Source organism: Cottoperca gobio, chromosome 4 (genome assembly GCF_900634415.1).
Source record: "Cottoperca gobio chromosome 4, fCotGob3.1, whole genome shotgun sequence".
Lineage (NCBI taxonomy): Eukaryota > Metazoa > Chordata > Actinopteri > Perciformes > Bovichtidae > Cottoperca > Cottoperca gobio.
The window spans coordinates 18195737-18213696 of NC_041358.1; the positions used below are offsets into that span (position 1 = coordinate 18195737).

Here is a 17960-nt window from a genome sequence, read left to right on the forward strand (position 1 = left end):
AATCTGTGAAATCGATCTGTAACATTTTGTGATCATACATGGTCAAAACGTAATATTTTGAGCATTCAGTGCTGTTTAGGCGCTTCCCGAATGTAGGGTGGACTCTTAGCGTTGGATGACACTTCATTTGAGCCAATCGGAGCTTCCATGCGTTATCTATAACCATCAAGAGCCAATCAGTGTCAACTTGATAAGGAAGTATCAGCCCTCTTCTTTTGTTTACAGACTGAGCCAATAGCAACCGATTCTCCTGATGACTGGTGTATTGTGTAGCCAATGAATGGTTGAATCGTTTGATACGTCATTTCCTATGTTTTTTTTCATTTATTTTTTACAAATGTTATTTATTTTTAAAATAATATTTATTATATTCAAGTTCAGAAGAAAATACAAATAAAACACAAAAATATTTTTTAAAAATGTGTTTATGCTTCACTTACTCTGTGTCAATTACTACTAACAGGGGATATGGGTATATAATAGTTATTTAGGCAATACAATATACATTAATAAATATTATAATATCTCCAAATTGCAGAGCTTGTGTACGCCATGGTGTTACTCTTAGAAAAACCTGTCTAATATGTTACGTTTTTATCTGAAATTGTAACCTGAACTTGGTAACACTTGGTGCTATGTTTCTATTGTGTTTTCCAGCTCTCGACTACCAGCTATTCCCATCTTCAGGCATCTTTTCCAACAAAAAAATTCAGGCGGAGTGTATTTTCTTCAAATTCAGTATATTCAGACCACTATTACTAAGTGCCAGAAGCACTTGGAGTGATTCTTCACTGTTTTGAACAATAAGAGAGTTATCTTTTGAATGAGACCATAATCATGCAGCTGGTGCAAATGGTTGAAGAGCAGCTTTCAATTTACTTTGGGTATGTCGTTTGTAGGTATTTCCACACTGTAAGAGGTTAATGGTACCAAAAAGCAGTACAAAGTGTGAAATAGTGTTTGAGTCAAATATGGTAAAATTCCACAGTAAGAATGTTTTTCAAAAACTGTAAAGTAGTTAGAATTCCGATATTCTTTGTTATCTTTATTCTCTTTCATGCTCCTCCATTGACAAACAATTATTTATTAATTGACCAAGAATGTGCTGGCATCTCTGAACCATTTCCTTTCTACTTCTTTCTTGCCCAGCTCCCACAGATTAGTAATAAGCCGAGTCCCGTCTTCGGATGTAGTCAGGATATATTTCTTGTTGTCTGGGAATTTTTTGGCATTGCACCGGCCATAAACCACAGACTGGCACAACCGACCGAGTACCAGCAGGAAGAGGCAATCCCTTTCATCATCATTGAGCATCATAATGCTCTCCCAGCCTGCTAACACTGCTCCACCTACATCCAAAGGACTGGTGCTCTTCAGCATCATGTAAGCGATTGTTACTGCCACTTCAAATACATAGCAATCATTCATGAGCAGACCAAAGTCCAGCACGCCTGACACCTCATGACGCCCGTTGCCTACAGGTGTGACAATGATGTTCATGTCATTTGTGTCCCCATGTATTATTCCTGTGAAGACATCAAAGAAACAAAAGTACTGTTGGGAGGAACAGTTCATTTATTTGAGGTAATTGCATCTATTTCATGAAGGCAAGCCAAATTCCTAGCCATTGATTTCTGATATATGTTACCATAGTATAGAGGTATTTAGCTTTGTTATCTGTTAGATTTTTCCTGGTCAGTTCAACTTTAGAAACATTTAATTTATACACTTAATGATATAACTTCATTTATACATTGGAGAAGAAATTGGCTTTCCATAGACAAGAATGTTAATATTGGGAAATTCTGCCAAACCCCAAAATATATTGAATAAATATATATATATTTCTAATTATTATTATTTATTTTTTATATCTGCACATGGCAGCTACGGTATAGTTATGATATGGTAATGATGGTGGTTTTGGCGAATCAACTACGTGTAAAGGTTGGAGCTGGGCAGGTAGTGTAAAGTGAGATTTTAGTTTTATTGCAGAAAGAAAAGAAACTGTTGCCGTTTGACGTTATGAGAGTGGCAAGAGCGCTATTCTAACTAAAACGGTAAAGTTTTTGGTCTGTAAAATAAAAGGGAGCTCCCTAGAACTGAGATGAACTGCAGAGTTAGCTGATGATGTTCTGTGGGTTCATCACTTTGAGGCACCCCTTTCACATACAAGTAGTTTTTTGATCCATTGTTAATTTAACTAAATTAAGAGTCTTCAGCCATGGTAGCAGCTCTTTGAGACTGTACTTTGGAACATCATGCTTTGAGGTACATGCTAACACATTTTAGTTTAGTGTGTTACATGCTAAGTTTTGCTAATTATTACTATACACCAACAACAGCTTAGTACAATCGAAATGTCATTACTTAACCGACGTCATGAAAACATTTACATTTCGACCAAATGGTGGCTCGAGATGAAAGGTGAGTGGATCATCAAATTTAAATTATAAATCATCCAAAGGGGGACATGCACGTGTGAGAGCCACATGTCATAGTAATCCATAGTAAAAACATTTCAAAGTGGCAAACACATTTCAATCATAACCACAAATTTCAACCTGGTGGTGCTAGAGAAAAAAATGTCAAGCGATTACTAAAGTCAGTGGGCTTCATCAAGCAGAATCATAAACACAGTGAAATCGTTAACCAAAGGAATGCAGATCATAATAATTGTAAGCTTGTTATCTGTATTACCTTTTCGGAAAGAGCTGATTTTGGGCTGCACGTGTGATTTACACTGTTTAATGATTGCTTTGATCACTTCCTGCAGGGGATTTCCATCCATCACTGATAGGGAGCACTCTATGAGAGGAATTCTGGATAAACTCCAAAGTACATCATTATTTTGTAAGACATCCAGGTTTGGAGATACCAGCTGAAAAAAAAGAAATAAATGTAATACTACATATTTTTGAAGTCATATCAGACATATTATGGCCCTTTAAGTTGATATGGTTAATGTGTTCGCCAATGTTCACTCTCCCTTTAGCTCTACATCAACTCCTGACAATATAATTGATTATTAGCAGACAGAACCTGAACAATAAGGACAGATAAAATAATCTGCAATTAGTGCAACAGCTGCATGTGGAAGTGAGGGGAGACCTGCTACATAAAGCCATCTACTCCAAAATATCCATTAGTTGAAATATACATGTTTGATGTCTGAACTTACTTGTTGCAATGCCTTGTCCATGGAGGCAACCATTTTGCCGACATGGTAAAGATCTTGCATAGTGACTGGAGATTTTGCGATGGTTTTTCCAGGAAGATAGGTCATCAACCTCACACAGTAGGTCTGAGCACCATGTCCACAGTCTAATAAGGTAACGTGGGTACATAAAACAACTCATGTATGATCTTGTGTAGAAGATTTATGTAATACTGTCTAATAATGGACAAAAGGCCTTGTGTTTTCTGTAAGATAATTCACACTGGGCAGAGCTAGTGATGTTGGTTCCATTGGATCATTGCTATTAAAACGTGTGATTAATCAGGTAATCTCATTGGTAATACAGATATCATACAATTAATATAAGTATGATTATAGAACTATAAATTCCAGGTAGCTAACCTGGTAGACCAGACAGTCTATATTTTGAATCAGACCTGCAGCCCTTTGTTGTATGCAGTCCCCTCTTTCCCCTATTCCAGTCTATTTGTCCTATCTCTCTAACAAAGGTAAAATGCCAAAAATTAAAATTATTCTGAACTTCCCATTATTATAGTCCCTTTACAGTCCAGTCCTTTCTAACAGTCGCCTCCTATGCAAACTTGTTCTTCATGAATGTCTTGTCCTGATGACAATAAACTTACATTTCTGGTCTAACTGAAACTCTTTCTGCCAAAGCCCCACGACAGAATCTCACACATCGTCAAATTACAACGTAGGTGTAAATGTGTCATGTAATCAAAATGAACACCTTTGATAAACAAGGGAAACACCTGCAGGCCTCTTTCATGTCCAGACTGTTTAGATTTTGAATAGCGTTTTATTGATGATTAAAGAGCAGAACTTATGCACACCTGTAGAGCGACAGGTACCAAGGCTGTACAATGCAGAATAAAAGACTCCCGCTTACTGTTCTCTTCACTTGCAGTCAGATTTTTTTTTGCAGTAATTGTTTTACTACATTCCTACACAGATCTATTAAAGTGTCACTGGAGACATAATGAATTGAGAACTATCACCTGTAACATTTAAATATAATCTCATCCATACGATGAATTAGGTTGAACCTAATAAACTAAATGTCACCATTTCAAAACAAGTTCTTAATACTAATTTAAACTAGGATCAGTGGCAACAGTTGAATTGATCATTTGTCAACTTGTCCTTCTCTTTTTCTCTTGAATAGCCTTAAGCCATCAGTGCCCTGATTTCTAAACCAACAGGTTTGCCTCCTCTGTACTAGGACATGAAGCAGCGATACACCTCCCTTGTGCACTTTGAACAAGCCGCACATATATTTCTTAGCTCAATGTGGGCAAAGACGGATTGTTGCACTTTCCCATGGTAGAAACAAAACTAAGGAATATAACACCTACTTGTTTTTATCAATGCAGGGGGATTTTGACTCTAGTCTGTGGACATGATTATTATTGGTTTAATTCCATATATAACAACTTTATTAAGAAGAGGGTTCAGTTTCAGCTTTATTTGTTTGACAAATTGAATAAAGGAATAGGTTTTTTTTCAGGGGAAATAGGCTTATTTGAGAGTTAGATGATACAACTCTTATCTGTTGGATAAATTCAAGACTCCAGCATGCAGATGGTTAGTTTATGTGCAATAGGCATGGCATTGGATGATTCTCAGATATTAGTCTTACTTAGTCAAGTTGTTTTAGGATTGGGTCCGTATTGTGTATTCTCATGGGTAAATAACCCGAGTCATTAGTTTAACCAGCCACCTCTCGCATGAACTTGAGATTCACGCTCGTCTTGGTTTTTTATGACTCAAGCTAAGATACATTTTATGAAATTGGACTGCTTGTTACCTATTTCCTCCATACTCATGAGCTGCCCCGTGGTGTTGGGAATTACTGTCTGAGTAGGAATTCCATGCTGGCGTAGAAAGGACATGGGGAGGGTCTGAACTTCCAGGCGAATGGCATTTTTGCTGTCTTCTGAGTTCATGATCTTCAGGAGGAAATTGGTACCCTCCTTGTCCACCATAAGGAAGTTCTGGTCAATATAACTAGGCAGGGGGGAGATCTCAGTTATGGTCACTCCATACAGTTGCAGTGTCAGATCGGTTGCTTGCTTTGGGGTGAGCATTGGCCTTACTTCAACAGTTGTGGTATTATCTGCACAAAAGAGTAAAATCGCAACACAATTTACATCTGACCTGCAAATCTACCAAAATTCACATCAAAACCAGAAATCACAATTGGTTTAATTGAAATTAATAAGAGGCGTAAAAAACATTTGCAGACACAAATGCAACTCTGACAGGACGCCTACCTGTTTATACCAGGTCATTCTGCTTTGATTTAATTTGATGTAAAAGTCCTGCATTTATTTTTTGCTAAAAGGTTCAATGTGTAGAATATGTCAGAATTTAAACTTAAAACATTACAACAATTAACTAACATTATCAACAGAACGTGAAGAGGTAACAGTGTTGATGTTATATCTCTGTATTGTGTTAGAGAGATATCTACTGAAATTAGCATGCTAACTGACTAGCTGCCCTCCATCCAGTCTGTAATACCACTTGTTCCTCTAGAGGCGATACTGAGTCACTGTAGTCTGCCCTCAGTACAGAGGGAGAGGAAGTATAACGGCCTGACTCGCTTGTAGATATTACAGCCATGTTCCGTGTCTGTTTTATAGTTTGTTTATTGGATTACAGTCAAAGTGACAGAAACGAGAAAACCAACCACCCCACCTCGCTTCGTCCTCACAGCTGCCAGAAGGATGTTTGACCGAGTGTATAGCTGTCGGCAGCCCGGGAAACGCTGTGACTGCCCCCACTGGGGCTTGTTCTGGCTGCGCTCAAGTCTCTTCGGCCACTGACTGCAATTGTGCAAAAATAAAAAATGCTATTTGTGCAACTCACAAGTGCAGTGCCTGCATTTTCTGCGCAGGTTGAAAAGAGCACAGCTCCCCCCTCCCATCCTCACCACGTTCTACAGAGGCACCACAGAGAGCATACTGACCAGTTGCATCTTTACTTGGTTTGGAAGCTGCAACACCTCAGACTGGAAGTCTCTGCAGAGAGTGGTGAGGACAGCGGAGAGGATCATCGGGACGTCTCTTCCTTCCATCAGAGACACTGCTAATAAACGCTGCCTCACCAGAGCCCAGAACATTATAAAAGACCCCACTCACCCCCACCACGGCTTGTTCTCCCTGCTGCCCTCTGGCAAGAGGTTCCGCAGCATAAGGAGCAGAACAACCAGACTCTGCAACAGTTTCTTTCCCCAAACCGTCAGACTGTTGAACCCGAAATAACTTTTTCTCCTGAGCAATGTGAACTCCACTCTAAGGACTCTTAAATGTATATATTTTATAGAGTGTATATATGTTATTTATATAAAGTACATTTATATTTTAAGGACACATTTTATTTTATATTTATGCATCAGCACCACAACACTTTTAAACATTTATGACCAATTTTACAGTCACTTTTACAGTAAGCCAGGACAACGAAATGTAATTTGAATTGTACATTGTATAGCTTGAAATGACAATAAAGTTTGATTGATTTGATTGATTGATTGATTGATTGACTGAGGCTCCTTCTGACGGAGGCTTCAACTAATCAATTCAGCTTTGTATTTATATGTTGATGTGTTTTGTACACAAAAATCTGTAGAGTAAATAAATCTGACTATAAAAAGTACATATTTCCCTCTTAATTGTGGTGGAGTAGAAGTAGAATGTGTAATGAGAAGAAAATATAAAATAAAGTAAAAGTACCTCAAATGTATATAGTACTTGAGTAAATGTACTTTACCTTTGCACTACGCTATGCATTCTAGCATTCCCTGTACTTACTACCTGTTTGGGCCTGCCTGCTTTCTGCCTGCTTTCCTGGACATAAATCACTTGCCGTTGGGCTCGAAGCAATAGAGTATGTGGTTTTCATAAGCTTTTGAACAGGATTATTTTGTATCTTTGAGGAGGAACCAGTCCAAAGAGATCCTCCTCATGTTAAAGAGATAATTTAACATAAACTAGCTTGGGTCTCACCTGATAAAGGCTAAAAAAACACATGGGAAGTAGTCAAACTTTAGGTGTCAATCATATCGGAGTTTAAAGCGTAAACAAAACCAGATTCGTGTCTTCAAGTGCTGTCAGACATGTCATCAGTACATGTGAATAACTATGACTATGACTACTATGTATTATACTAAGATACTGCATTGGAAAATCTTTACAAAAGAGTTATTTGAACTGTGCCATAAATGTATGGTTCCACTGATGTACTTTTTTAATTACTGGCAGAGAGAGCTTTAATATACATTTTAATAAAAACTGTGCCACTTATGCTTTTGGCCAGATATATAATTACAGTATCAAAAAGAGAACTTAAGCTATTTTTCACGAACACAACATGTATGCTTTTAATCATTGATTTGCATTAAAGTGTCAATGTACAACAATGGCTGATTGTCATCTTCCCTCTATTTCTCAATCACTCTTACTTGTGAAAGCCAGCGACATGATAAGACAAGCTTTTCTTTACCCGTAGAACTGAGCTGTCTGTGGAGCACGGATGTTTTTCTCTTGGGAATAAGGGTCATAGTTCCTACACTTAACAGAGCAGAGGTACTGAATGACCTACACGAGGGGCATCTGGGCATTTGCCATATGAAAGCTTTAGCAAGAAGCCATGTATAGTGGCCCCATCTGGTTAGGGGTAATTGAAGCGGTAGTATAGAAGTGCAGTGCATGCTACCATGCAACTACCAGCAGTAGCCCAAGAATGAAATCTTAAAGATTGCCATCTTCTAAGCCCTGTCTGTGACATCAGACCAAAAATATATATTAAAGTCTACATGACTAAATGATTATCTGAGCTTTTAATGCACTTTATTTTTCAGTCATTTAACAGATAATATGTATGTGCACTTACCCATTGTCTTTCAGCAGATAATGTCCGAAGTGAGAGCAAGTAGAGAATTTGGATCTCCTTCTTTTAAACACATTGTACATTTGAGGAGGAGGAGCTAAAACTAGTTTGCCCTGTTGTGTTAACCTCTTAAGAGGTGGGGGAATTTACCCGAAAATACCTACAAACGACATACCCAAAGTAAATTGAAAGCTGCTCTTCAACCTTTTGGTCTCATTCAAAAGATAACTCTCTTTTTGTTCTTGAAAAACATTGAATAATTGAGTAATAGTGGTCTGAATATACTGAATTTGAAGAATATACACTCCGCCTGAAGTTTGTTGTTGAAAAAGATACCTGAAGATGGGTATAGCTGGTAGGTATGAACTGGAAAACACAATAGAAACATAGCACCAAGTGTTACCAAGTTCAGGTTACAATTTCAGATAAAAGGGATAAAAGCTTAACATATTAGACAGGTTTTTCTAAGAGTAACACCAGGCGTTCACAAGCTGTGCATTTGGAGATATTATTGATAAAAAGGCCATAAATAACTATTGGCCTTTACTATAAATAACTATTATATACCCAATATTCCCTGTCAGTAGTAATTGCACAAAGTAAGTGAAGTATATAAACAAAAAGAAATGTAATATTTTTGTATTTATTTTGTAATTAATAAATACAATTATGAAAAGATAATAACATTTGTAAAAATAAAACTAGCTCCAACAGTTCATTGGCTACACAATACGAGAGTCACCGGGAGACTGGGCTGCTGCGGGCTCTGTCTGTCAACAAAAGAAGAGATGGTTTTCAGGCCTCTCCAGACACTGCTGACATTCCTCTGCTGCACCTGCTCCTCCATCTTCTTCCTGTAGGTGTTCTTTCCCTCTCTGATCTTCCACCTTAGCTCCCTCTGAACAATCCTCAGCTCTTCCTTGTCACCTGACCTAAAGGCCCTCTTTTTGTCTTTGAGGAGAGCCTTTATCTCAGGATTCATCCAAGGTTTGTTGTTTGGGAAACATCGTACAGTTCGGGTGGGTACGACGTTATCCACATAAAAGTTTATATAGTCCGTCATACAGTCTGTAAGATTGTTAATGTCCTCTCCATGAGAGTCCATGAACACATCCCACGCAGTGGAGTCAAAACAGTCTTGCAGGGCCTCCTCAGAGTCTGCAGACCATCTCTTCACCATGCGTGTGGACACTGGCTGTCTGCATACAAGGGATTTGTACACAGCTATAGCTACAGGGACGGCTGATTACTGTCTTACATAAATAGTGGTTAAGATGTGAAATATATTGATACTGTGGAAATCATGAATTTATCATCAAACTTAGTATTACTTGCTTATTCGTAGAAACATGAATGTATCACTTGCTCAATCTTAGATGTACACTGCACTTTTATACTTTGATTGATGTACTATACACATTACTATATTGTTGTACTTTTATATCTTGATTCAAGTAACATACACATTACTATGTATGTATATTTTTGTACTTTTATACCTTGGTTAAAGTACCATACGCATTACTATGTATGATGTTATATTCTTATACTTTTGATCAGAATTATATGCATGTCCATGATTAAAAGAGTACTTACACAAAGTGATTTGAACTGTGGCACACAGGGTGCAGGGAGCTAGCTTTGTTTTGACTATAACCAGATAAGGTATGAGTAAGAAAAGATGCTCATTCTGCTATCATAGCAGGTGCTGTGTTGAACGGCAGTAACCCAGGGCATGAGACCTTGAAGATGTTATGGTAAAACTTTAACACCCTGTGTCAGGCTCAGACACGAATCAGAGATTTACTGTTCAGCATGTATACATAATGTAGTGTAAGTTCAAGCATGTATTCTTAATATAATGTACATTCAAATATGTATACTTAATGTAGTGTAAGTTCCCAATAAATGTAAACAGGTACCAAATCAGGACACCAAAAATAAAACTGTGCCAAGAGGCATGATCACGTCTACTGCACCAACAAAGGCCACCATTGGATTGTGGCCTACAACAACCAATAAAAAGAAGGGATACTCATATTTTGCTAGTGTGTATATACTGTATGTGAATGCTCATTTGGGGTCCTTTTTGTAAAACTGCGACACAGTTAACTACTTTGGTGTTCTGTGGAGCAGCGAAGCTGATTGGCCCTCATGAGTATAATTTGATGTTTTGTTGCACTTTTGATGTAAGTAAATAACTTGATATTATAACCCAAAGATTCCTGGTCCATCTCTTCTACATATTAAAACACGTAACAATACTCATATCACAAATGTTTGCATTGTGTGGTGAAGGAAAAAAGTAATCCATCTAAAAATTGTCAAGTTCCTGGCAATGCTGCGATCCAAGAAAGTTAAATTACGTAAAGATTGAATTGAATTGAGCGTAATTAACGGAAAGAGATATTTGTTAATGTGTTGATGTTGTTGGCCAGTTAATCTGGTTCTGGTTTAACCTTTACAAATAATAATTAACCAAAGAATTCAAGGTTAAGCACACAATTTATTTTGTATTTTTAAAATAACCTGCATACATTTGAACAGGCTCAGTGAGAGTTATCTCCACTTTTAAAAACTCTTTTGAAAACAAAACGACAGAACAACACAAAACTAGAAGGCAGGAATCTGTGGCAAGCCGAACTCATCCACCAAAATGCCATTTTGAAAACAAAAAAAAAGAAAAAGAAAACAACTAAATGACTGCATTACATGACAAGTGTTATTACTCTTTTAGTTAAGTTAAAGTTAAGTTAAAGCCTTTTATTGTCATTATACAAAACGAGATTCAGAGTTCAACTCTGTCTCAGTGTGCAAAAAATACAAAGACATACATAACATTAAAAACACGGCAGTAGGACAGACAACATAAGCAATCATACGGGGGAATAAATAGTTAAACATATTTATATAAAAATAGTTTATACTTTTTAAAAGTGCAATCAGAGTGTGTATATGTATGAATATGGTTATGGTTATTGCATTAGGTGTGGTGGTGAAGCAGCCTGACGGCCCAGGGGTAGAAACAGTTTTTTAGTCTGTTTGTCCGTGATTTGAAGCTCCTGTATCTTCTCCCAGAAGGCAGGAGAGAGAACAGTCTGTGACATGGGTGAGAGCTGTCCTTTATTATATTGTTTGCTCTGCTGAGGCAGAGGGAGGTGGAGATGTGTTCCAGAGAGGGCAGGGAGCAGTCAACGGCACGCTCTCGATGGTCGCCCGGTAGAAGGACACCAACAGCTTCTTGTTCAGTCTGTTACTCCGTAGCACCCTCAGGAAGTGTAGTCGCTGCTGGGCCTTCTAGATGCCTCATGTTAAGCAATACGGATTCAGTCAGAGGGTATCAGAGTTGCTTGTAAGCAGTGTACAAGACCAGTGTTTCCCCTACATTCATTCTGCAGCGGCAGAATTATGAGCGCTGCTGCTAAAGTTTCACGCGATCATTAATATCCTCGGATGCAGTGTTTCACCGAGTGCGGGACGCATTCACACCATAGGCTACATAGGCTGTGGCAGTGGGGGCCACAGGGATACTGTATACATTTTTTTTTAAAAACATGACGGCCAGCGGTGAACAGTTGAACCAGAATACACTTTTGGAGAAACACAAACCGGTATCACACTGCGGAGGACAATCACTTAACGGGGGATCAACGGGCCATTTACTTTAAGTGACACAACCGCAAGACAACCCTGCGCAGCTGCGCTCATCACCCCAACGCCTGATGTGATGTGAAGGCAGACTCCTCCACACAGACATGGAGAGGAGCAGAGGAGAGAAAAGGTAAAGTGAAGACACTTTGCCGGTACCAGTTAGAAACAGGTTTAGTATTAAGGAACGACACGCTAACGTGGGGACGGATTTGGTGTTTTGGCTTATTTAAAGCTATTGTTCTGCACTTAAATTAGTATACCTACTTGAAGCTAATGTAGGCCTACTTACAAGATTATTGTTGTTAATTTTCTAGATGTCTGATGTTGAAAAATGTTACCTCATAGGCTTTTGGCCAGAAGGTCAATTACAGCAGGCATTGCATCCTCAATTGGAGGCTGGAGTTTACGAGGACCATTTTCTTATGGTGAAATTAAGTTTTTAAAATTTCCAAAAGACATCTGAAGTAATTTAATATTCTAATTTATAATCCAAACTTCTCTTAAATTCCACAGAGCCTGTGGATCCATATTGTACTTCACACAGTCCCAATTTTCACTTAAAATACTCGATATGTACGCAATACCTACTTTGTAAATCAGGAGGTTACTGACCTACCTACATCTAATTACAGTATATATAGACATAATACACAAAGTGCCTGTCCGATTTGATCTAATTCCAATTTCTGTTAAAATAAATATGCCCCTCAAATCTACAAATTGCATTTTAGACCTTATTCCTAAAGTATTGTTAGTGTCTTGTATGCTTTATACGATCAAAACCTCATTATCATCTTGCGCATTCTTGCCTTTAAAGACACTACTACACGACACATATCCTAAAGTAGCCAAACCTCATCCCAGAAGCCCTTAAAATAGACCTTATTATAGATCTCTCTTTTTCCCAAAAACATTTGTCTCCGTGACAATGATGGGCTGCATTGAAATATTTTAAATAGACCCTTTAGACCAAGGGTCACTAACAGGCGGACCGCAGTCCGAGTCCGGACCCAGACGCCAACCTATCCGGACCCTGACCTATTGATCGTGTTCATGTGACGTCACGCTTACCCGGAACCCGGAATTCAGCCATGTTGGATGTTATATACAACCAAGACGGCGGCCACTCACGTGTGAGTTGCTGCAACGCTTCGTAATTTTCTTTGTATTTAACCGTCTAAGATTGAAAGAAAATGCCAACCTTGTGCGCAGTGTATAATTGTGGTAATAACGCTACTCGTGACCCAGAGAAATGGTTCTTTAGATTTCCTACAATCATCAAAAACAACGATCCACAAAAGAGGGATGAATTACTGTCTACCGAACGCTGAAAACTGTGGTTTAGCAACCTAAATAGTAAGGATTTAACAGAAGAAAAGCACAATTCACCCATGTGTGTGGCGACCACTTTATATCTGGTAAGAGTTCATGCTAAAGCTATGTTTACATTTACGTTAGCGAGGATAATATCGGCGCTCTTCTCACTCACAAACCACGGCTTGAGCGGTGTATCTCGAGCTCTTTGAGAGTGATTTACACGGGCATGGACGAGCACCCTGTCATCTTTCACTGGTTTGGTAAGAAGACTACCAACCCAGCCAGAAACAAAGAAATGATAAGCATCTAAGGCTTAGATGCTTATGATTTCTGAATGAAGGCATACAAGAGCTTAGATTCTAAGCTCTTGTATGCCTTCATTTGTGCGTTGGTTGCCCACAACGTTTGTAGCACAAGATAGTTCACAATATCCGGATATTCAATCGGCGGTAATGACTCTAAATCCTCAATATAATCCGACGGCTTTAGCGTGTACGGGTCAAGGTCGCAAATTTGGACTTTTTCTCTGAATCTTGCCTTTGCAGAGGACTCCAGATAGTCAGAATACTTTGAAGAAGTCGGAGTTGTATTGTTGTAGTTGTTCGCTTTAGACACCATTTTTTATTTGTATATCATCCAACATGGCGTCGCACGCATACGGTGCTTCTACTTTTTCGTTCTTACGGCACTGGTTTAGCGGTTCAGGAAACTCAGAGACCAATTGCATGCGAGTTAAGCCATCCCACGCGATGCTACTCAGCCAATCAAATCTGTGCATTCCAGGCGGCAAACATTGCAACAGATGAGAGGCGAGAGGCAAGTGACAGACGGAAAGCGATTAGACGAGTTAGCGATACAGGGAGAGAAGACGGAGAAAGGGAGAGAAACACAGACGAAGAGACGAGTGAGCGGCAGATAGGGAGAGCAAAATAACTACTCATGGCGCTCTCCAAGAAGAGAGAAGTCAACAGAGCTTTCAACCCAAGATGGACTCATTCATGTTCATCCTTCCCACTGGGAGCACAAAACCAGCGTCTCATATGCTCAGAGACAATGATGCTTATTAAAAGTGATGATATGAAACGCCACTATGAGACAAAGCACAACGTTTTTGACCAAACATACCCACTCAAGTCTGAACTGAGGTCACAGTTCAGACTAAAACAAAGTATAGTTTGTTTCACCATTGTCATATTACAGTTATTAATCGTAAATAGCCACACATGGAAATAGAGGTCATTCTCATTCCATTGCATCCAACAAAAAGCACATGCAAGCCATATGAAGATCTTTACAACACCACTAGATGGTGCTAATGGAAACATGGAAAATTATTTTGTCCACTGGGACCATTAAAACCTAAACATAAAATGAAAATTTTACTTTGTTAAGTTTGGGGAATGATTGTTTTCATGGTTACAGGAAAACCAACACTACTTTTTGATTTTGGACTAAACATAAATGGTATGAACAAACGTCAGTCAGCTTAACATCCACTGCACTCAGCAATAAGAGCATAGATGTTGGAAATAAAATGAAATGCGTACAAACTTCCAATCTCAAAGATCTCTGTTTTGTTCACCTATGGCTATACATGGTAATTGCAAGTGAGCTTTTGTATCTCACTTCCCAAAGATCGCCGCTTGGGATCTGTCTTGGTAAATGTCATAATGCTGCAAACGCAAAGACTTTCATTAGTGTGCTCAATCTGCCTCACTCAGCAAAAGGTAGACATTTAACATTTTAATAAAGGCTCTTTAAAAAGATGCGTTTTGATAAGTGATTTAAAAAATGTCATTGTTTTTTCATATATATACCGTGGAGCCACTTGCCACATTCTGCTTTAGGTAGCCTCATAACTCATGTCGAGGTCAAGATTCACAGGCCATCACTTCTCCACAAACACCAAAAACAGTTTTTTCTTCTGCCTGAACACTTTATTTGCGAAAGGAGCAAGGAGGAGTGAGATTGTATGAAGAAATCTCAGTGTGATCACGTTCAACTCTTTGCCAACAAAAGACAAAAGAGATGGTTTCTCCATTAGATTTCCCAGTTTATGAGCTATGAAGAAATAAAGGAGGCAAAAAGAATCACAAATGGGCTGCTTGAATCAAAAAGACCATGGTGTGATAAATAAGTTAAAAAAGCTGTGTCTTGACATTTGCTGTAAACTACCACCTCGCTGTGACTTAGACGTGTTTTGTACAAAGGACTTGTACAGATTGTAGAGACTGTCGAGATGAATGAATAATCTTGAGACGTTTATGAAACTCTGAGCACTTAGTGAAGATAGACAGTGTACTGGCAGCTCAAACATTTAAAGAGCTTTATGTTCTTGAAGTTTACGTCTGAGCCTCAAACTGCAGTGATATTGCCAGGCAGTCTTGCAATCTTCATATACTGTATATACTAATTTCACATGAAATAATGTCATCTCACTCTGTGTTGAAAATGTGAATAAAACTGCAAGGATAGATTGCTAGTGAATCCAGAGGTCAATTTCATAGCACTCCTTTCAATAAACATCACAGACATTAATGAACATATGCAGTATTAAGGGCTGCGCAAGAGGAGAAAACCCCAAAAGTAAGGACTTCTATAAGAATCAGAATCATTTTAATTGCCATGTAGGTTTCCACCTACAAGGAATTTGCTCTGGTAACGTTGGTGCATAATTATAAAAAATGTACAATTAACAATTAATATTGTAATATATACAACATATAAACAGTAGGAGTAATGTACAACACACAACACAAGGACAGCCGGCTGAGCAGTATGTTAATGTAATGTGTAGAGGGGGGGAGGGAGAGACAGTGTCAGTGGGGGGTCTCTGGCCTTTTTGATGAGGCCAACTGCAAAGGGGAAGAAGCTGTTCATATGACGTGAGGTTTTGGTCTTGATGGATCGCAGCCTCCTGCCTGATGGAAGTAACTGAAAAAAGTATTTGTCAAGGGTGGGAGGGGTCTGCTGCAATCTTACCTGCACCTGGAGACATACAAGTCCTGGAGGGATGGCAGATTGCAGCTGATCACCTTCTCCGCAGAACGAATGACATGCTGCAGTCTGACCTTGTCCCGGTCAGTGGCAGCAGCGTACCAGATGGTGATGGAGGATGTGAGGATGGACTCGATGATGGCAGAGTAGAAGTGCACCATCATCGTCTTTGGCAGGTTGAATTTCCTCAGTTGCCGCAGGAAGTACATCCTCTGCTGTGCTTTTTAACACCAGCTCCCACTTCAGGTCCTGGGCGAATGATGGTGCCCAGGAAGCGTAAGGACTCCACTGTGTCGACAGGGGAGTCACACAGGGTGATTGGGGCAGGTGTGGCTGGGCTCTTCCTGAAGTCCACTATCATCTCCACTGTCTTTAGAGCATTTAGCTCCAAGTGGTTCACACTGCACCAGGTCACCAGTTGGTCAATCTTCCACCTGTAGGCCTACTCATCGCCGCCAGAGATGAGTCCGATGAGGGTGGTGTCATCCGCAAACTTCAGGAGCTTGACGGACCGGTGACTGGAGGTGCAGCTGTTGGTGTACAGGGAGAAGAGCAGAGGAGAAAGAACGCAGCCTTGGAGGGATCCGGTGCTGATGTCCGGAAGTCAGAGACATGTTTCCCCAGCTTCACTTCAGACAGGAAGTCTGTGATCCACGTGCAGGTGGAGTCAGGCACACTCAGCTGGGAGAGCTTGTCTTGTAACAGAGCTGGGATGATGGTGTTGAAGGCAGAGCTGAAGTCCACAAACAGGATCCTGGCGTAGGTTCCTGCGGAGTCCAGGTGCTAGAGAATGAAGTGGAGTGCCATGTTGACAGTATCGTCTACAGACCTGTTGGCTTTGAAGGCAAACTGCAGGGGGTCCAGGAGTGGGTCTGTGATGGTTTTGAGGTGAGATAGGACAAGGCGCTCAAATGACTTCATTACCACAGAGGTCAGGGCGACGGGTCTGTAGTCATTTAGTCCTGTGATCTTTGTTTTTTTGGGGACGGGGATAATGGTGGAGGCCTTGAAGCATGCTGGGATGATGTCTCCATCTAGTGTTTATCGCTCTCTTTTTCTTTAGCATCACAGATTTCTGAATGTCCACAACATACTATATGAGGTCCCTTCATACTTCTTAGGACTGAGATGATTGACTCAAATTAGGATTCAAATGTTTTTAAACCTGAAGTTAACTCTGACAGACTCAATCAGAAAAGGGGACTTTAAAACAGGATGTTGGATAAATGGGATGATGTCTCCATCTAGTGTTCATCGCTCTGAGAGAGAGCCGTTTATTGCTTGTTAACATTAACAAAATCCTGCGGTGCATACATTTCATTTCAATCTTGGGGGAAACAACTTCTTAAAGTCTACATACTATATATTCTATATCTTTCTTTTTTTTAGAATTAGGAATAAGGTTGATTTTAGGCAATTTATGTTAAAGTCTGTGGTTACTAGAAACTAGAGCCAGGCCCAGAGGGAGGGCCCGACAGCGAGCGCCTGGTGGCCGGGTTTGCCACGGAGCCCGGTCGGGCACAGCCCGAAGAAGCTACGTGGTGCCTCCCATCCATCCATCCTGTGGGCCCACCACTCATGGGAAAAACCGCTGGGGTCGGGTGCGCTGTCACATGGGTGGCAGTGATGGTCAGGGACCTCGACGGACCAGACCCGGGCAGCAGAGGCTGGCTCTGGGGACGTGGAACGTCACCTCTCTGTGGGGGAAGGAGCCTGAACTAGTGCGGGAGGTGGATCGCTACCAGTTGGATCTGGTGGGGCTTACCTCCACGCACAGTCTTGGCTCTGGAACCGTACTCCTGGATAGGGGTTGGACTCTATTCTTCTCCAGAGTTGCCCAAGGTGTGAGGCGTCGGGCCGGGGTGGGGATACTCACTAGCCCCCGGCTGAGCGCCGCTACGTT

The 17960-nt window shown here is 40.0% G+C and overlaps 1 protein-coding gene across 1 annotated transcript; it reads right to left on the bottom strand.

Annotated features, from left to right (window-relative positions):
* Window positions 1-1086: 1086 nt before the first annotated feature.
* Window positions 1087-16418, bottom strand: LOC115006964 (hydroxylysine kinase-like). The gene is made up of 5 exons (XM_029429595.1): window positions 16265-16418; window positions 5007-5315; window positions 3182-3324; window positions 2701-2881; window positions 1087-1526 (listed from the first exon to the last, which is right to left on the bottom strand). Exons 1-5 carry the CDS (start codon window positions 16416-16418, stop codon window positions 1087-1089), a joined length of 1227 nt encoding a protein of 408 aa, XP_029285455.1.
* Window positions 16419-17960: the final 1542 nt, after the last annotated feature.

What these genes read in the sequence shown, in the direction of transcription:
- LOC115006964 (XM_029429595.1), bottom strand. Translation starts at nt 16,418, where the DNA reads ATGATAGTGGACTTCAGGAAGAGCCCAGCCACACCTGCCCCAATCACC. An exon ending in TGGACAAGGCATTGCAACAA is followed by an intron (nt 2,882 to 3,181) that starts GTAAGTTCAGAC and finishes CTTTTTTTTCAG; the next exon opens with CTGGTATCTCCAAACCTGGA. An exon ending in AATCAGCTCTTTCCGAAAAG is followed by an intron (nt 1,527 to 2,700) that starts GTAATACAGATA and finishes ATGTCTTCACAG; the next exon opens with GAATAATACATGGGGACACA.